Raw genomic sequence first — 20784 nt, 5'->3', positions numbered from 1 at the left:
GACAGAGGAACCCACATTCCCTAAGAAAGAGACTCTTAGGGCGTGGTCCTGATGTCAGTGCTTTCTCCGCCTCGTGGGTTGGAGTGGAAATCATTTAGCAGGTGTACCTTCCATACACATTTAACTCCTCAGCTGGACAGAGAGGCTGTCTGAAGGATTTTTTTCTTGCTTGCTTCCTGACTTGGCACTATCCAAAGCCCCGCTTAGCTAGCAAGCAACACAGCCCACTTACAGATGTGATCACTGCCACCAGGGCCGATTCTGTGAAGATACGAGCAGCTTCAAGACACATATAATGCAGGTTTACTGCTACAGCCGATGCCCAGGTGCCAGGACTATTGGTGGTGTAAGTGCTGTCCTACTCTGAGAGCCTGGCATTCCGGGATTTACATGTGCATCTCAATGGCCTTCTGTTGTGGGAGGGGCATCGAGGCACTACAAGAGGGTCAATGGGGTGCCTTCACAAGCAACAATGATGCCCATAATGGGTATGCATGTGGTTAGAAGTGACTTCTTGTGGTGGGGCAGGATGTACCTGGTAACCTTTCAAGGAGACAGGGACACTTAAGTGTACTGCAAGCCTCTACCCATCAAAAGGTCCCCATGTGGCAAAAGGTCCCCATGTCTGCAGCTTCGTGTTTCTGCTCCTGTTGCTAAAGGGTCAATAATCAACTCAATACCCCTAACAGAAGAAGACCATGAATCATGAGACTTTTTCCTTTTTTCCCCTTAGTAAGTGAAAATCCATCAGACTGCCACAGTCTGTGACTCTCAGGAAGTATATTGACTTCAGGAAAACCAAACCTTTTATTAACAGTTATATTTGCTATACGGTGCATGTACCTTCCCCTGGAAGGTGCAAGGTGCCCTCAGAACAGGAGTGATTGGAAGCCACCAGTTTAGATCATTTAAACTAAGTTACACGAACACAAAGATCACAACTCCTGGAAGAGAAATGTCCACTTTACTTGAATGAGGGACATGCTCATAATTTCCCAGTAGGCCAAGCACAGCTTCCACTGTGCAAACGGTGAAGCAGATTAAAGCTGCCCTCAAATTTAATACAGCGTCACAGCCTGAGGGCACTACAGCTGATCTGATTTGGGCACCAGTCAGATCAGAATGGAGCTTGGCTCAGCGAGATCCCTGTTCTCATTTCATATTGAATTGAAGGCAGCCAGCAGAGCTACACCACACAGCTCAGGGGACCCCGGTCAGGACAGCTGTGTCATGGCAGCTCACAAAACACCAGCCAAACAAGAGCTCTCCGAGAGGCTGGGAGTTTCAGGAGCAAATGGCAATATGGGTATATGTGCATGTATCAGTATGTATCTATCTATACATATGTACACATTCTGAGTATGTTTATGTCTTGTATGAAGATAGTTTTATGCTATTATTATGTATTATTTCTCTGCATGGACTTGTCAAATGTTATGCATGTGTATACACACTTCTACCCAAACTCTCCAAATACCCTGAACAGTTGTAAATCTTCAGTGTTTCAGTCAAGCTGAAAAGACTGGCTTTTCCACTTGTGTAGCTGAGTCAGAATTTCTCCCTGATCAAAGGAAATACCACCAATACTTCTGTCTAAAGGACGAATCTAGGTTTTTTCCTTTCTCCTTCCTTCCCGCCCCTCTGTCCAAGCTGGGGGCATCAGTGGAGCACGCAGCAGCAGAGGCCATGGGAGGAATGAATCTCGGAGCAGGTGGTGTCCTTCTCTTTCTTGGTGCAGTGCCTGGCGGTTGGTTGAGATCAGCTCATTGCAGGGAAGGGTCAGTGAACACGTCTTGTCACATAAATGTAAACATCTTTGGATGGCTACAAATGAGGTCACAGGGGGTCTGAGGTTGCTTTGGAAATCAGCTTCTGTGACTCTTAGTCCCTGTGGCAGATACGAGAGTTTTTGTTAGGAGCTGACCATCTTCTGGGAGCACAGGGGTTGCAGAAGCTCCTGTGTGGGAAAAGATGAGTTGGGGGAAAGAAGGGAAGGGAGTAAAGAGGCAGACACATTTCTCAAACAATTGGGGCAGATACTGTTCCATTTGGGAAGTTGTAATAGTAGGGGGAGAAAAAGTATATTGGGTGAGGGCATCATACCATTGGTTTTCCCATTCCAACAGACTTCACTGGAGTTCTAGGGGATGGCAGGAGCTTGTGAACTCCTCTTCTAAGACATGCAGGATCCTTTAAAAAGTTAGTGACAATCTCCTTAGCTTTGCAGGAATGCATCTTGGAGCAGTGCCTCCCTGGTGCCATCAAAGGTATTTGCATCTCAGTGCCATGCTCCCAACTCAGTCAGCAGAGGATTTTGTCTCCCTCCTACCTTTCCAGCACATCACCCCTCTATGCCAGAGCTGTGCTTTCCATTTGTACTTTCCTTCACATTCCCTCAATGCTGCAATGCTGACTGTGCTCTACACCCTTTGTCTCCCCTCACAACAGGGGTATCTGGCTGCTTGATCTCAATATCTTCCCTCAATTCCTCAAGGGATGTCCCAAGGCATGTAGTACTATGCAAAGGCATGTGCCTGCCCTGTTTCCCTTGAACCCCAGAGAGTCTCTCCCCTCTTTTTCTCTTTCTTGAACCAGGTCTCTGTCTATCTCTTTGCTTTCTGCAGTGTGACTGGGTGGACAGCTTGAATCCAAAATGAGCTTCCCTGCCCAGCATGATGGGGAAGCACCTCTCCTTCCCCATCACTACTTTCTTCCTGAGGTAACTAATAAATTGCTCTGAGTCTTTAAATGGGCTGTTATTTCTTCCTTCCATCAGCACTCTCTCACTCTTGACTCGCAGTGCAGCTTCAGCTTCAATGAATTTATTGGCATGACAAGGTACACAGGTGATGCCAAAGTTGACAACTTAATTCATCAAGTGCTACTGTCTTTTTTTCATTTGCACTCTGCTGTCGCTCTTTTCCTCTTTCCTCCTCCTCAGCTCTCCTTTCTGTCTGTCTGTCTGTCTTTGTCTTTCAGTCTGTCTGTTTGTCTCTCCCTCTCTCCCTCCTTCTCCCTCTAATAGCCTCCCCAGGTGATAGTTAGCTATCTCACACTCCAGACAGTCTGTCTCTCTTGACGAACGGAGCCATCAATCAGAGGGCTCACCAGAGAGGGAAAGGAATTGGTCTTTGCAGCATGTTGGTTGTTTTCTTGCCTTTGCAGCATGCATGGAGGCAAGGGTTGAGGGCAGCAGTTTTTGGCTTAGAGAGGCCACATTGGCTCAAAGGTTGGTTTGGGACTCCAGAAGAACGAGGTGTTGTGTTAGAGGGACAGAGGAAAGGAGTAAAGCCTATCAACCCCAAATGTGTACAGGCAGGTAGAAATATCATTTAAGAAGAAATCCAACATCTTGACAAAATCCCCCCAGAGGATAAAGTCTCTGTTAAACAGAGTGGCAAATGATCTCTCCTTCTCACTCCCCCAGTCCCATAATCCTTTGTTGGCATGGCAATTGCCAAAGTGTATAAAGAAAGAGACAGATCCCTCAGGTATCTGTCAGCACTAGATACAATCTACCCAGGACAGTGTGTGTGTGGCATTTAATCCTCCATACATCAAGCGTATGCCCAGGATATAGTGTCACACTGTATTTGCGCTGCATCCCTTGTGCCTATTTGTCACAAGTGTCTGAGCCCAATCCAGTGGCAGGTTGATCCATAGTGTGATGCCATCTCAGCTATATCTCTGCTTTTCCTCAGGCTTTGGCAGAGTTTTCATCATTGTGTTCTGATGCAAAGTTTCTTTATATTTTTTTATCACTCTTTGTACTTTAAGAAAATCATTTTTTACAGACTCCAGTATATCGTGACCATCAGAATGGAAAGTGTATGAGTGTATCCTTATCATTCATCAGTATCCCTAACTATATTGATTACATTTCTATTCCTTCAGTTTGCACAATATTTTGTGAGTCCAGCTTTTTACACTGGGTTTATGAATCACAAGGCTGATTCTCTCCTTCTTTGCATTCCCTTTCACGTAAAAGAGTATATTCTGTTTAGTTTATGCCAGCAGTAAAGGATCAGGCCTGTTTCCTGTGCCCATGAGTAGGTCTGCCTTGGATTTGCCATTTTTGCTGTGCCAAGGAACTTTGCAGCATGTTAATTCCTCATAAGGAACAGTCTGAGGCTTTGCAGATATTCTTCCCTTACTCCTCCTACTTGCCTGTGGGAGCTGTTGATGGTAAGGCACTGTACCTCTTGTGACACCAGTCTGGTGTCAGACTCAGGGCAATGCCACATATCTTGCACACAGTAGTTCCCTAAGAGTGACAGTGGGAACTGAGCCTTAGAAAGGTGGAGCACAAGTATGTAGCAGAACAGTTGCTTGAACATGAAGTACCTGAGTGATTCCTTCAGTTTTTGGTAATGTTGTTTACCCTGCTAGCTGTGCTATTCCAAGTGCACAGATGTGGATGTGCTGCTACAGCAGAGAGACATGGCTTACCTTTTTTCATCGGACTTAGTTTTTGATTCCCTGTTGTGGTGGAAGTATTTGCAGTTTTTTGTTAGTGTTCTTTGTTGACAATCAGAGGAGGTATCTCATTCCTAATCTCCAGCCAGTAGCATTGGATTTCTGGGGTGGTGAGCATTTGCTTGCAGAACCTTAGACAAAAGTTTTCTGTAAAGCTGTTGTCCCACTCAACATAAAGGTGCTGGAAACCTTTCTGGATGTAACCTCATTGTCCCTGAATGGACAATGTCTACCGTGTTCTTCTCTGTTTGTTACTTGTGATTCTGAAACTTACAAAATTTTACTGCTTCTTTCTTGTAGGCACCTGCCTTTATAGCTAACCCTAGGCATCTGACAGTCTGCCTCCTCCCAGCCTCTCAGAAAAATTTGGGTGGGTAATCCAGCTCAGCTCTGGTGGAAATTGAGTACCTGAGGCTCTTGATCCTGCATTTCTCTTCAATCCTAGAATTTAATGTGCATTAGGAGGAGCATTGCCAGCAGGTCAAGGGAGGTGATCCTGCCCCTCTACTCAGCCCTAGTGAGGACAGGAGTGCTGTTTCCAGTTCTGGGCTTCTCAGGACAAGAGAGACATGGAGCTCCTGTACCAGGCCCAGCGAAGGGCAACAAAGATGATTAAAGAGTCTGTAGCATCTCTCTTAGGAGGAACAGCTGAGGGAGCTGGGCCTGTTCAGTCTCAAGAAGAGACAACTGAGAGGGGACCTCATCAATGTGTACAAGTATATGAAGGGAGGATACCAAGAGGATGGTGCCAGGCTCTACTTGGTGGTGCCAAGCAATAGGACAAGAGGCAACAGGCAGAAGCTGATACACAGGAAGTTCCATCTGAGTATAAGGAAGAACTTCTTTATTGTGCAGTTGACCCTGCAGTGGAACAGACTGCCCTAAAAGGTTGTGGAGTCTCCCTCACTAGAACTATTCAAGAACTGTCTGGATGCAATCCTGTGTAGTGTATTCTAGGACGATACTTGAGCAGGGAGGTTGGACCAGGTGACCCACTGTGGTCCGTTTCAACGTCACCCATTCTCTGATTCTGTGACTTTTCCCTCAGTTTGCTAACACTAAGAAACCAGCAAAAAAATTGTCAGTTTTGAAGAGGGCAGGCTTAAACACCCCTAGGGGAAGAAGACAGTGTTTTTGTGTGTCTTGGTAAAGCTACAGGCCACATGGAATAAGCCTCATGCCTGGCAGTCTGGGAGAGATTCTCCTTTAATTGAAATGGCATCAATTCAATGTAATGTGTTTACAGAGCAAAGCTCTTGGAATTCATTCTTTTCCCCCTTTGAGGTTGTCTGCATGTATACAGCACATCTTTACCACAGAGCAAAGCTTGGAAAGGGAAACAGTGGGAAAATTCCAAGACATCAAGGTGCTGCTGCACGTGGCTGAACCAAAACAGAGCACTCTCTTTTGGCAGGGAACTCTCTCCGACAGCAGAAATTCTCTTCCTCAGGAAACCTTGGCTTTCAGTTGGTTTGTGGGAAGGAAATCACCACAATCACATCTCAGCTTTAGCCTGCTGCTTATTTTTCAAAGATACCTTTACTTCAGGAGAATTTTATTTGTTTTTTTCTCTTTTCTGCTTGATCAGACTTGTGTAGATGAGAATTTCTAACAAGAGGCATTCTTTGCCTTGAACTCTTTGGCTTTCCCTTCTGAGATGATGATAACACCCTGGCGTTTAGAAAGCAGGCTGCTGCAGCTATCACCAAGCTAACAAGTGGAGGTCTCACAGCAAGCATTTCATAACTGTGTGGTGAGGAAGGCCAACATCTGTGGATCCAGCAATAGTGACAAAGCAGGAATGTGCTGAGCAGCCCAAGCTGAAAAAATGTGAAGCTGCACTTTCAGTCTTTTTCACACTCAAAATTTGTGTATTCTTAACAGATATCTGTCCTGGGCCATAAGTTGGAAATTTACAGATGAAGGACAGTGTACAGTACTTTACTGTCTTCTCCAAATCTGTGCACTTAACAGAAGAGTAAATTTTATCTAAAGCATGAAGGATGGGATGCCATCTAGAGGGAACCAGACAAGCTTGAGAAGTGAGCCTATGGGAATCTCCTATGATTTAACAAGACCAAGTGCAAGGTGCTGCACCTGGTTCGGGGCAACCCTCAGTATCAATAGAGGCTGGGGGAGGAACAGATCGAGAGCAGTCCTGCCGAGAAGGACTGTGGGGTGCTGGTAGGTGAGAGGCTGGACACAACCCAGCAATGTGTGCTCACAGCCCAGAAAGCCAAACGTGTCCTGGGCTGCTTCAAGAGCAGCATGGCCAGCAGATGGAAAGAGGTGATTCTGCCCCTCCACTCTGGTGAGACCCCACCTGGAGTGCTGCATCCAGCTCTGGGGTCCTCAGCACAGACAGAACATAGACCTGTTGGAGCGACTCCAGAAGAGGGCCACCAAGGTGATTAAAGGGATGGAGCACCTCTCCTATGAGGAAAGGCTAAGAGAATTGGGATTGTTCATCCTGGAGAAGAGAAGGCTTTGAGGTGACCTAATTTTGGCCTTCCAGTACCTGAAGGGATCCTCCAAGAAAGATGGAGAGAGACTATTTACAGGAGTATGTAGTGACAGAACAAGGAGGAATGGCTTCAAACTGAAAGAGGGTAGGTGTAGATTAGATATTAGAAAGAAATTCTTCACTATGAGGGGGGTGAGGCACTGGAACAAGTTGCTCAGAGAAGTTGTGGCTGCCCCATCCCTGGAAGTGTTCAAGGCCAGGTTGGATGGAGCTCTGAGCAACCTGGTCTAGTGAAAGGTGTCCCTGCCCACAGCAGGGGAGTTGGAACTAAATGATTGAACATCCCTTCCAACCCAAGACATTTTATGATTTTATGTAAAGGTCCTAGTATGGGATTATTATCCTTGTTCTTTATACTTTTGACTGGAAGCAAACTCAGTATTTCCAAAGTGCTATATGCTAGATTTCTGCTGCCCTAGAAGCCTGAAAGCAATCCTGAAAGGTGGTTACAGCAAGCTTTCCCATTCCATTTCGCTCGTTTCAATGTGTAAGGAAGGAAAGCCTACTAATAAAAGATATTTTACATGTACCACATGCATTTTATTTGAGTGAGAGGCTTGTCACTGAGAAGCTGTCTCAGTTGAAACTGAGCCAGATCCTTGGGTATGTGGTATGCACAAGACACTTAGGAGAGTTTGCCACCCTATGGTTTATCACAGAGGCTGTGGGATAAACCATGGGCAGCCAAAGGAATCTGAGAACAGCATTTGGAGAGAGATGCTTTTTCTTTTTAGCCTGTATGTGGATGTCTGTCAGGTGGCTCGTGAAGGCTGTTCTTTTGGTTGTACTGTCTGTCCCTAATGAGCTGAACATAAGCACCAGCATAAGATCTGAAAACAAACAAACAAAAACCCAAACATTTTGGCTCTGTTTCTCCAGCATGTAAAGCTATGATGGACAACCTCATCTTCATCCAGAGTGGGGTGTTAGCTGACATTAACTTCCCTGCTTGCCTAATCAGGAAAATCTCAGTCATCTTCCTAAACCTTCTCTGAACCTGTACCTCTTAACCTGGAATTGCATAGGCTTTTCTCTGTTCTTTTTTCTCATCCATGGCCTGTGCTCCCTAGTCTACTTCCCAAAGAAAGAGTTAACAGGCAGAAGCCAAGGACAGCTGGGACTCAGTTAAAAACCCATAATCTTACTTTTTTTCTCTCAACTGGCTTATAGAGCATCCCTGTTATGGCTGCAGCATTTTCTTGAAGCCATCACCCATTCTGGCTCTATAAGAATTTGTCCAAAGGCCATTAACATCAGAGGAGGAGCTCCCTGGGCTCTGAATCAAGCCCTAGAAAGACTGCATATTAGGACTCAGCTGCATGCCATATACATCCAACATGCTTAATGCTTCTGTGGAAAAGTTCTTCTTAAAAAATTCTCAGAGATGTCTTTGGAGGACCTGCACACTAAGGACAACTTTTCTCACAGAATTTCTCTTCCAGAATGGCTGATTATATATGCAGAAGAAAAGATTTTGTATTGTTACAGTCCTGTAAGTAAATACTTCCCAGATTTAAAAAGAACAGTTTAAGGGAATATATAAATACACTTGAAACAAAGACCAAAAGCTGTGTACATCTATAGTCCTTAAAGTGTTTGGGATTAGGTGGCATTCCAAGGGTAATCCCTGGGGATTAGCATGGCAAGCATTTCTGTTGTTGTTTACACGTCCTGTGAGGAAGGCTGTGTTTTCACAGCAGGCTTCTTTAGGAGAGCTAGTTTTACAAGCTGAAAGAACTGGAGAAACACAAACAGCAGATAAGTGTCATAAATTTAACATGTCAATATAAAAGAAAAAGAAGTTTTGTAGCAAAGAACCTCATATCCAGATGTGCAAATCTGGTGATAAGGGACCACATAACTGAGAACCTGCTCTCCTGGGCTGCATCAGGATCCGCAAATGCGGGTTCTGTAACCTTGTGCTTGGTGAGGGAACACCAAAAAGCCAAGTGTATGTGGAATGCTATCAGCATTGGGCCGAGGCTGGTGTAAGATATCCAAGTTCAGAAATACTGGACTTGAGTGTCAGGGTCTTTTTCGGCCAGATAAGGGAAATGCAAGAGTTCTTAAAATATTTTGGGGCCATTTTTGTAGAAAAGGGGTTCTTCTCTCTCTTTGGGCTAAGAACAAAGGAAGATCCATCATCCTTGACAGGGGACGCCTTGCAGCCAATTAGAATAAAAGAAAAGCCCCTTTTTAGAGAAAAGAAACCTTTTTAGGTAGAAATGAATATATTAAACTTATCTGATAAAGGGTGGGATTTTGCAAAACTATAAAATGAATGAGATGTAAAGCCAACAGGTCTTTTCTCCCTGAAAACTCGGTGGGGGAAGGACCCGGCGCGCCAAATAAATTCTTTTTTGTTTCTTTGTTCCCTGAGTTTATGCCGTCTTTCTAAAATTAAAAGAGGGGTTTTTCCCACACTGGGGCTCAGGCTTGAAGCTGCAGCTGCTTTAGAATGAAAGCCTGGCATCCAAGTTTAAAGCAGAGGTACTGGGCTAGGAGCAGAAGTGAGATTGCTTTTAATCTTGTCCCACATTGTCACCTTGAGTGCACCTTCAGTGCACTGAGAAACAAGGTTGGCTTGAGACTTAAGCTACTCTTTTCTATCCATTTCTCCCTCAGTCACAAAGGTAAATAATTTCTCTTCTGAAAATTTCATGGAGAGAAAAAGTAGAGTCAGTGGGAATGACTGTAAGCAATTGAGCTCAGTTCTGTGCTGACTTTTCCAACAGCTCAGGAATGGGACAGTCCAACAGCTTTGCACTCTGTGCTGCTCTCTGCTAAGAAAGAATGTTCTGGTAGTGCTTCCCATGCAATGTTATGCAGAAAAATAGTCCAGACACTTAACTGTATGTTGGATGTGGCACAGCTGTCCTTTGGACAAAATGTTTTGGCTTGTAGGCTCTTCCTCTCAGGTGCGGTGAGCTCTGACGTGCTACCCAGCTCAGCAAAGGGGGATTGCTTTCCACAAGGCTTTGATTTACAGCATCCCGTCTGCTTCTCTGCTCCCAGTCAGTTCAATATGTGCAGTCCCCATCTGGATTTTAAATAATTTCCTGCCTGACGTCTCAGTGGGTGAGGCTCAACTGCGCAGTCGGGGAAGCTCATCAAGATGCAAGGCCCGAGGTAGCAGTCCCTGTGACTCCTTCTGCCCGGCCTCTCTTGGCATCAGCAGTGGTGCTCGATGGAGATCAGCCACGATGCTGCAGAGTGGTGAGGGAGCACACTGTGGTTTGGGAACTGCAGATCTCTTTAAGTGGTTTCCCTGCTCTGGCTGTGATAGACTCTTCCCTAAGGACCACGTGACAAGGCACTCCCTTTCAGACAATAAAAAGAAGCACTTTTTACACCTTGTAAAAACACTGTAGTGTATTTGGGGTGGGTTTTTGTTCCCAGAGGATTAAAGAACAAAACCAAGCCTTCAGCATTTGCCTCTGCTTCACAGAACCGTTAATGCCGCGAGGCATTGGCAGGGTGAAACCAAGCCTAGAAAAGCAGAAGGTCAGAAGGCTGTTTCAGAGTCCACTCTCTTTAATGAAGTTCAAAAACTTCACTCTCTGCCCTCTCGCCCTGGTGACAGCTTCATCTCCCTCTGGCTGAGACTGCAGCATGAATCAGACCGTAAAAAACACATCTTGGGTCTCATGTCGCATTTCTTCTGCAAAATGCTTTCAGAAACATTAGCATGCCGCATCCCAAAGGGTGTCTGGATTTTACTTTCCGGTCCTCAGCTTACTGCCTTTGCGGACTTCAGCTTCAACAAGCTGTTTCTTGTTACAGCCGTAAAGAGCTGTGATTAGCCTGCTGTACGCATAAGAGGGAAATTAAACCATTTAGTTGTGTTTAGCAGCTCAGCCCCGTCTTCAGGTCCTCTCTTCCTCACTAAACACTGTAACTAAACAATGACTAATGAGGCCAATTTGCTGTCAATTAATTGCCCCAGGAAAGGACCCCTAATTGTGGTGAGCAAGGTGGCTGCTCCAAAGCATTCAAGGGGCATATGATGGGCAGCGTCCCCCCTACCTCTGCCTTGGGGCTTATTAGCGTCTTTGCATTTGTCGCAAAGTGCTGTTAATTGGGAGCTGGGGACAAGGAAATGAGAACTCTCGAGGCTAATTGATAGGCACCTGCGGAGGGCTTTAGTGGCTGCAAAGTTCCTTTGACTTTGGAGTGAAGTCCTGATGTTTTCTTTTTTTGCCCTGAGAGCCAGGGGCTCCTGTGTATTACTGGATGTGAGTCTTAATTTTCTCCAACAGATGGGGGTCCTACTTGCCAATAGAGAGGAAGGAAATAGGCTGGAGGAAGCAACTAATGAGGATATATGGAAGGGATTGCAGTGACTTTTTCCATTTGTATCCAAGGTGCCCTTCTTGGGACAAGCAGAGCACTTAAATGAAGCTTATGGGCTTTCTTAGGAAATTTCAATACTGTTTGCATCTGTGTCTTGGAGGTATTAAATAGCTTTTGCTGTATCGTAGGTCTGTTGAGTGGGAATAAGAAATGTATTTTTTTAAATGTTTTTTGTGACTTACTGACAAAATACTTGGCTGTTAAGCAGTCTTGTAGTTTCAGATTGGCGAGTAGATGCCCCACTGTAGAAGGCTGCACTTAAGGGTCTTATGCAAAGCTCTGTTTGCCCATAGGGAACAGTCGGAATATCTGACTGTTAATTTCTTGTGTGTGCATTACAGGGCTCAGAGCTGTCTTCCAACTAGATCTCCTCTGTTTCCATTTTTTATTCTACCATGCCTGATTTGAGTTCCTCGTCCTGTGCTTCCTGCCCTTGTCTCTCAAACCAGTCCTCCTCCTGTACTGAGATCTTGCGTGTAGCATCATGAAAGTGGAGTGCCACCAGTGCAGGAGCCAGTAACTGCTGCCAGGGGCCTTTAAGTACCCCTTGCATATAAGTACCACTTGTGCAAAACAGTGGTTCCTATTCAACCCACTTTGTGCCTGTGCTGTGCTTAAATGTTATGATCAAAAAGCAAGTATTTGAACTCTTTGGGAGCTGTGGCATGACCAGTTCCAGTGTAAACTAAATTAGGAAAAGGGGTGTAGCACTACTCCTTGCTTCCTTCCATAGCCTTGAATTATAATGTTGATCCAGCCTGCCCCACACCTTCCCAGGTAAATATCTCAGGAGGAGTTTTGAGCTGTGAAGGGCTTTGGTCATAAAAGGCAAGGATAACAACAGCAGATGTTTGCGTGTTCTCTTGTTTGTGGTTTCCTTGCTGCCTCCCGTATGCAGCCCCTGGTCTGTAATAACTGCTATAGCGGGTGTTTTTGTGGAAACAAATCACTTGCTTTCATCTGGAGAGCAACAGTGATTGTGCTGGGGAAGCATGCTCTATTTTTCATGTCTCAGTCTTTCTTATTATTTAAATTAATGTGAGTTGCAGTTGTCAGGAAATGAAGGATTGACGGCAATTAACTAGAACAGGCTCGGTGCAAGCTGTTTCTGCACAAGCCTGTCCTACCTAGCTCCCTCACTGCATCTTGCTTGGGACTTCAATTCCCGCACTGGTCCTCCCCTTGCACCCCTCCTGCCCTGCAGCCTTCCCAGCCCAGAGCACCCTACAGTATCTCTGCCCTTGTGTCACTCCTGCCTTGCAGCTCCCCTGCTCTTCCAGTCCAAGCTTCTTATGGCAAACGGCCACTTGTTACTTTGGGGCTTGTTATTTACTGTCAGTGATGTGGAAGATGAGATGCTGACCTGGCATTAGCTTTATCTTATAGATGTGAAATGTAGAAGAAACAAATACATGAGTTTCAAGCCATTTTTCTCAGCATCCATTTCCTTCTTGTCAGAATCAGTCCCTAGTGTGAGTGGGGCATTCTGTCTCTCTGAGGATGAAGCAGTGCTCTGCTCCCCTTGTCATCCAGGGAGATCCTAAGCACAGTGTAATGGATAGCCCATATTATATTTGCACAGAAAGGGAAGAAAAAATTTGGCAATTTCATCTTTTTCAGCAGTACCAGAGACCCTGGCATTCATTTCCCATGGTCTTTGGAGCCAGAGGGGTCCAGCGGCAGCCAGTGGTTTTGCCTCTGCTAATGGTTCAGAGAGGCCAGACACAGAAGGGTGTTGCAGTTGAGGTTCAACAGGAGATGGCTGGGCAAAAGGAGGCTGTGACGCCCAGAAGATCCTGGCCCCAGGAGATTTTATTCTCAGCAATCCTTCTTCCAGCAGTCTAGAACCTGTGAAAACATAACACAACCCACACATGGGAAAAAATAATAAGGTCAAAGCCTCTCATTTAAGGCTGTCCTAAAAAGGTGTGTGCAAAGTAATGACAAGTGCCAAGGAGGCAATACTAACTGTTGCTGGTGCTGACAGTTTTGGCATTTTAACATGCTGGCTTGACACCCTGAAAATTAAAAGTCTCTGACTTTTTATCTGAGTGAAATTATTGTCCACTGACTTTGGATTCTAAGCAGATGAAGCCAAACCAGGTTTTAAATTTACAGGGAAATTATTTCTTGCCCTATTCCCCCTTCTCTCAGCCTTTCCATGCCCTCTGACCAAGGTGTCAGCTCAAAGGAACCCGCCATTATATTCCTAACAGGATTTCAGCCTTGGATGCCCTTTTCTCCCTTGTCTGAAAAAGTGGAGAGCAAGATATGACCATCTGGACATATGCTCCTCCCCTTGGGCATTTGGTAGGCATGGTCAGATCTGTATTTGCTGAGTTTACTTGATCCTGCGCGGACTAAAATGTCTTGATGGCTTTGGGAAGTGGCAGGTTGCACATCCTAACCGCAGCTCTGCTGCTGCCCTGTGGTGGCTTTTGCTGCTCTCTCCTCAACCTTGGCTGGCATTGCACCGTTCTTCTAGGACTTCACACTGGCTTACAGCTCCATCTGGTAATGCTGATTGAGCTTAGTCCTTCTTGGTTTGCTGCACAGCTTTTTTTTCCTTATGCAAATCTTAACCCTTCGAGGTCATGATAATATTCCCAAATTGTGGTCTAGCCACTGGTTTTACTCCTGGGTTCTGCTTACCCGTGTTTGGCAGTGACCCATGTGTCCCTATTGTGCTGACCCTCAACTGATTCCTCACTGCCCTCTGCACTCTCACTTCTCCACAGGTTATGGCAGTCCTTCCCCAGTGTGCCTGGCTTAAATCCCTCCTTGCCAGGGTGAGTGAAAGTGTCAGCAAGTACATGCCCGCCTGACTTCTTTTCAATAGGTCCTCTTCCTCCAAGGGAGTCCCATGGTCATAGATGCTCAGGTGTTTTCCATAGGTCTGGGGCCTACAGAGAGGGACTAATGAGCTGTGGGTTGTAAACAATATTCCTATGAATCCAGCAACACAGCTGGAAGTAGTGAGTTGCTCTCTTCAGGCTTCATTTCCTTTTCCCCACCTAGCTTATAGGCTTTGCCTCAAAAGGACCATCAGGCACTCCTGCCAGGGAGGGGGAAGGGGAGGTTGTTGTCTGTTTACTCTGTGGTAAGCAAAGCAGAAAATGATGTTGTTTCATTCCTCGCTACACACAAATTTGGAAGCTGAAAATATATTTAAAAAAAAATTAGAAGATTCCTTTTTAGTCAAACTCCCTCACTACCTTTGGAGTTTGAAGCATGGAAGCAAGACATGGATATGAGAGAGGAGAGACTGCAACAGCTGACATACTCCACACCTGGATGTGTTCAGGTCCCAGCATGGTCACTCTGGTCCTGTGACACAAACTCAGCTAGCTTGGAAGGTCTTTAGGGATCCTGAATGCCCAAGCAGTGGCTGGTCTAGTGAATTTTAGAGACCCTACTGTGCTTTTGGTGCTGTGCTGTGTGAGGTGCAGTTCATCCAGGAGCTACCTACTGCAGGTAGCCCATGGAGCATCTCTGTTGGCTGAAAGATGTCACAGAAACCTTCCTGCTGTTGCCGTTGTAGAAATTCCCATTAGCCATGGCGCACATCCTTGCTTCTCATGCCATTGCACAGTCTCTACAGGAAGAAGCTTATTGACTCTCTAGTTCAGTTCCCAGTGAGCATTTGGTTATGTGAACAGAAAAGCAGTGTGCTAGCTAGCAGCATGAGTCCTATCTGCCCGTGGGAGGTAGCAGTAACTACTACACCCTCTGAGTCAGTGCCTTGAGGCCTTGCATCCTGCAGGAGGATGTAGAACTCTGTCTAGGACTGTTTGGAGTGTAAAAATGAGCTGGAATGGTGCTTGAAGCCTCCTGGCTCCTTCCATGCAGCTTTGGGACAGGCAGGCAAGTTCTTAGAGGTTGTTTTATGGAGACCACCTAACCTGTTCAAACACAAAGCATTGCAGTTACAGCAAAGGCCATTTCAAACTGCAGAACTCGAAACAGCAGTACATACTATTCTGATGTGATTTCAGAAACCCAGGTAGTATTGAGTGCAGCCTGTGACAGGATTCTGGTCAATAGGTAGGTAGTTTGATAAGCCAGACAGGCTTCCCTCCATAATTCTTCTTCTAACAATGTCCAACTTTCTTTTGTCTTCACAGTTCCACCAAAGATCTCCAATATCTCTTCAGACATCACCGTGAATGAGGGCAGCAACGTGACCCTGGTTTGCATGGCAAATGGGCGTCCTGAACCTGTCATCACCTGGAGGCACCTCACCCCAACAGGTAAGAGATCCAACTGGACTTGACTGTGCTGATGATTTGTGAACTGTTCAGTAGTTTCCTTCTCTTCCAGCATCAAAAGAAAATTTCAGTAGCAATACAGGCAGCTGTAGAAAAGTGGCAAGAATCTTAAATGCACTTCATAACTTGTTTTGAGGTGTGGTTTCCCAGGCACAATAAACAGGTTTTCCAAGTGAACAAATGAAATTACTTCAGTAGATGCTCTACAGAACTGGACCCGTAATTCTATTTAGCTTTGGTCTTCATTGAGTTGTCCCAGTCTCTACTGCTGGTAATGCACAGCACAGTGGTGGAGACAAAATGCTCCTGGTGCCAGACCGAGGGGAAAGGATTTCTGTTGAGATACTACATAAAAGAGTTTGCTTCCTACTGATTTACCTTAAAAGAGAGAGACAAACAGTGGCACAGATGATTTCATATTACGCTCCACTTTGGCAGACAGTTGTCTTGTGTCTTGTGAGGTGAGTAAAGAAGGCATTTGATCTTCAAGGTGAGTGAAGAGCAGGATGGAGACAGAATAAAGGAGAACTCACCATCTTTGTTCTGCTCTCTAACTGTGCCTTCCATGCTCAAGGACGTAACAAGCTTGGAAGGAGAATATCCTCTCAGTAGTCAGACTCTGTGGGGTTAGCAGCTTGGGTTGCAAGGAAACCTCACCCCCTGAAGATTTATCAGTAGGATGAGAACAAGAGGTGGGTTTCTCTTCCTCCGTTTCATGTACTTTGAGGAGAGAACTCTTCAGCTGATTTCTTTTGCTGTCAGATATTCTTTCATCTGAAATGCATGGGGAAAGCATTGATTAGCTCCATGTGAATGGTATCCTGTGATACTCCCATGTATTGTAAAGGGTTAAAGAAGATTTGAGGTAGGCAGAGTACAAACATTCTGCATGTGCTACAGATAGTCAAGTATCTACTGCAGTTCAGCAGCCAGAAAAGAGGAGAGTGTTGCAGAAAGAAGATCTGAGAGAGAAAGGTAGAATGACATGTTGGAAGAGAGCTTAATCCTAGGGCTGCATCTGGAACCCCCTGGATTTGGAACTTGTGGTTCAGGTTGGGGTTACTCAGATTTCCTGTCTTGTCCCTTCAGCCAACCCAAAGTCCTTCTGAGGTTTCATGCGTACAAAAGGCAGATATGCAGTTTGTATTTCTGGCCCATTTCTTGCAATGTCAAAAGAAGGAAGATGGGGAAAGGATGCCAGGAAGAGGTGGAAGGAGCAGAGCTGATGAGAGGAACACTACTCCTCTGTGTTCCATCACTACCTGACTTTCCTCTTCTGCTTTTTTCAGCATTGAGCATGATGGTGCCATTTGCATTTATAGGAAAATGGATCCTATTTTTTTTACCTTTAAATATGTATATAGAACCTTCTACCTCTGTTATTTCTGTTCCTAAATTTTATTTCAGATCAAATCTTCCATCTTACTGCTGCATCAGTCTTTCAGTTCTCTGTCTCTTTCTTGTATTCAAGTAGAAGATATTCCCTAGCTATTCTATGAGCACAGCCTAATATTGTCTGAGTTAAGGGTGTTCCAAGGATGCTAGCTTAAATCTTCGTGAGCTACATTGTTCAAAGCAGTAAGAAGATTCTTGTCCTGACTCATCACTTTGGCTGTTGGTGCTTTGTGATTTTTTTTTCAATTGTACCACCTACTCCATTGTATCAGATACAGACTTCTTTTCTCCTTTTTATAAAAGTCTCCTCAGAATAAATCCTCATTTTGGCTATCCTGTCTGGTGAGCAACAGAACTGGAGAACCCTATCCCCACTTTAACTCCAGAGTCAGATTGCCTGGATTTGTTTTTCAGTTTTCAAGCATGTCCCTTCACATTTTTTCTCCTATACTGTGTGTATCAGACCCTCCCTCAGCACCATCTCATTTACTTCCTTCCAACCTCCCCTCAGTCTTCCTCCCTACAGCGAAGCCTGCCAAACACCCCCTTTGTAATGAACTAGGGGTTACAGTGAAGGGCAGGCAATCCTCAGTCTGTCACCTCACTGTCCCACTGGTTGTTGTTCTCTCCCTCTTTCCCCACCTGAACCTATGTGCTATCTTTTATAGATACAGAGGAACTGCTTTCAGGCGGACATCAGGTCTTTGAGCAGCATGTAGCCCAGTGAGACACTTGTCCCAAAATGGGAGAGTGAAGGCCTTCTTTAAAGTGTTTTCCTTGAGGTTGACAATTAATATAAATTCCATATCTGTTCCAGAGCTGCTGCAGTTGGAAACGCATCTTATCTCAGAATCTCCCTTTTCCAAAACTGCAAGGCATTTTGGCTCCATTTATGCGAGTTTTGAAGACATCTGCTATGCATCAAAGAGCTATTTTAGATCATTGTAAAGGTTTTTTGAAATATATCTGTCTCTGATTTTTTTCATGGTTAAACTCGTGACTGCAGAACTGGAAGAGAGAGTGTTATTGAGCTTGTGTGGGAGATTTTGAATGGACAGGTAGTGAAATTAAACCCATATTGGGGGGGCGAGAGGGCCAAATTACTTTCTCACTGTGCACTCTTCTCAAGGAGTTCATTAGCGACTTTGTCCACTGTTTCTTTCATTCATTGACTTAGTCAATAGTGTTTGTTGGCTAATTACCCGAGTTAGGACCACAGAAATGATTTATTTCTTGTTGGCTGTGAAGTGGAAGATACAAATGCAAAGGGAAAGCAGTGCTGCTACTTATGCAGAGAAGGCAGGAATGCATGTTCATTTAAATTCTGTGATCATAGCCTACTCATCTGCCTATCTGGGAAGTTAAAAAAAATTATTTATAAAATGCTATGTCCCTTCCTTTGCTGGTCCTTCAGTGAACAGTTGAACCAGGCATTTTTCTCACATCAACTATAAGTCCCCAAGCCCTGAAGCAGCCCCTAGGAAAAAACCCTCACCTAAGCCTCTACCATAGTTAAAGTGTGACTGTAGCACTGACACCTTAGGAGGAAGGCAGGTAAAGGGAGAAAAACCTTAATAATTCCAATGGCAAATGACAATACAGATCAGCTTTAATTTACTGAAAGCAGGAATGACATCCTTTGGAATGATGCAAGTCCTTGCTCTCCTCTTCCATTCCCCTTCAGATGATTGACTGATTGCATTTTGACAGAGCAGGTGGAGAGAGTCACCCAGACCCTTTTCTTTCTTATCTGACAGGCTACTGTTCTGTAGGACTTAGGCAACCTGGTCTAAATAGTTGTGGATAATTTAATATTGCCTGGGAGCACACACAGCTTCATTAGTAACCATGGTGGTAGTGGATCAAAGGTTGGACTTGATGATCTCGGAGGTCCTTTCCAACCTGGCTGATTCTATGGTTCTATGATTAGCTCTTCAGCTCCAGACAGCAGAGCACTTTTCTGGGAATGCCGACCTGCAGCTTCCAGCAGGCCGACACATCCGTCCCTGCTCATAGTCTGATCCCTTTCCTGTGATTCAGGACATAGGTGCAGGCTTGTTAAGCCCACCATGCCCTATGACTTTTGCCGTCCCTGTTTGTGATGGTAATCCATGGCAAAGATTGTAGCAGCGCTCTGAACTGGATTTGTCAGGAAACTGGGATTTGTTCAGTTAGAGTGGGGATGAGTATTGATGATGTCCTTTACAAACTGTATGAGTTAGCAGTTGTCAGCATTAGAAATTCTTCACTAGGGAATATGCTGTAGTCTCTCATCTCTTGAAAGGGATAAAACCCAGACTCTTTGTACAAATAGTGGGTGGCACCCTATTGTTTCAGTCTCCTTAATATTAAATCATAACCTGCCTGATCCATGGTTCACAAAGGCATAGATTATATTTCCCTCACAGAATACAATAACCTCGAATACCCAGTAGCTGCACCACAGTCTGGATGAGGTCCAAGCACAGGACCATGTATCATTTATCACACTGACATGGTCTGTGCAGGCTACCCCAGGCAGCCTACCCATCTACGGCCAGGTATGTTAGCAGGTGTTCTGTTTGCTTTGTACCATGTACAAAGATAACAACTAACACAGCCAAGAAAAGGATCCAGTAAGGTAGATTAGACATGGTAGCCAGTGCCTGCTTTTGAGCTCATCTTAGTTTTATTTCATGTCTTTATTGACTTATTTTTATTCAGGATAATGTGACTTCTCCCTACCCATAAGATGCTGAGATCACAGTCCAGAGGCTTTATAATTTATCATTGCTCATCCCTCTGTCTTATTTAGAGCCATGCTAGATGCCTGGTTGACTGAAAAAAGAGCTTCCTGGGGAAAGTAAATATTCATGGATGTTCATATTCTTATCAATAAACTCCCTCTCAATGGAAGCCCTAAAGAGTGGCCTCTTGGGAATCGAGTTAGCAGCAATATGAACATGGGGAGTTGTTGCAAGGTCTTTACATTACCAGAGATCTCACTGCCAATCCTTTTGCTGTGTATGGGCAGACAAATGCAGATGAAAAAGAAAAAGGCAACTCCTGTCCTGAGGAGCTTGTACTCAAGCTCACAGGAGCAGACCCATTCACGTTTCTGCTCTTCTACAACAAAGCATCAGTGGTTGAAACCTTCCTGAGGGCCTTGCTCATGGGTGCTGTGCCAAGTGCCGTGGCGTTAGTACCCATGTTGATGACAACCTGAGAGGCAGTGGCAGGGAGACAAAGCTATATTGATCAAAGTTGAACAATTGAGGTTTCACTGGTTGTGCTCAACCAGCTGAGGAGCAAGCAGTTCCATTTTCCTAGAGAATGTGAAACCTGTATAAAACCACTAGGTACCTCATTCTTGATCTAACTTCCTTGGCTTCAGCCTGTCAAGGCTGCTTGATGGAGAAGAGAACAGTCTGGATTCTCCCAAATTCTACCTGACAGTCTAAAGATACCCACTTTGGTTTAGAAAAAGGAGCTTAGTTATTACAGTGGTAATCACAGCATAAGAAGAACCAGTCTAGAGCAAAGCAGATAAGTATTGATTGCAACACCCAAGTTTCATGTCACAGCATAAAATGAAGGAGATGGGAAGGCTTGTCAAATATGCCACTCTGATTCTCCCTAGAGGGTGCTAGAAATTCTCATTGAGCCTTAGAGAATTTACCATAGCCTGGGAAGTTTAGAAGGGATAGAGAATACAGAAATGTGCCTGCATGCTCTGTGTAATTGAGATGGTATATATATAATATGTTTATAAACAGCTGTAGAGCTCAT

The 20784-nt window shown here is 44.9% G+C and overlaps 1 protein-coding gene across 6 annotated transcripts in view; it reads left to right on the top strand.

Moving 5' to 3' along the window:
* Positions 1–20784, top strand: part of LSAMP (limbic system associated membrane protein) — a 1005382-nt gene that overhangs the window by 875192 nt on the left and 109406 nt on the right. For all 6 annotated transcript variants that reach the window (XM_027681180.1, XM_027681182.1, XM_027681178.1 and 3 more), the window contains one exon: positions 15478–15603. In XM_027681180.1, the coding sequence (XP_027536981.1) occupies positions 15478–15603 (126 nt within the window). The remainder of the gene's footprint in view (positions 1–15477; positions 15604–20784) is intronic.

This window comes from Neopelma chrysocephalum, unplaced genomic scaffold, assembly GCF_003984885.1.
Source record: "Neopelma chrysocephalum unplaced genomic scaffold, ASM398488v2 Primary Assembly neopelma1_60, whole genome shotgun sequence".
NCBI lineage: Eukaryota > Metazoa > Chordata > Aves > Passeriformes > Pipridae > Neopelma > Neopelma chrysocephalum.
Note: the sequence above shows the minus strand (reverse complement) of the source record. Positions and strands in the feature narration are given on the sequence as shown.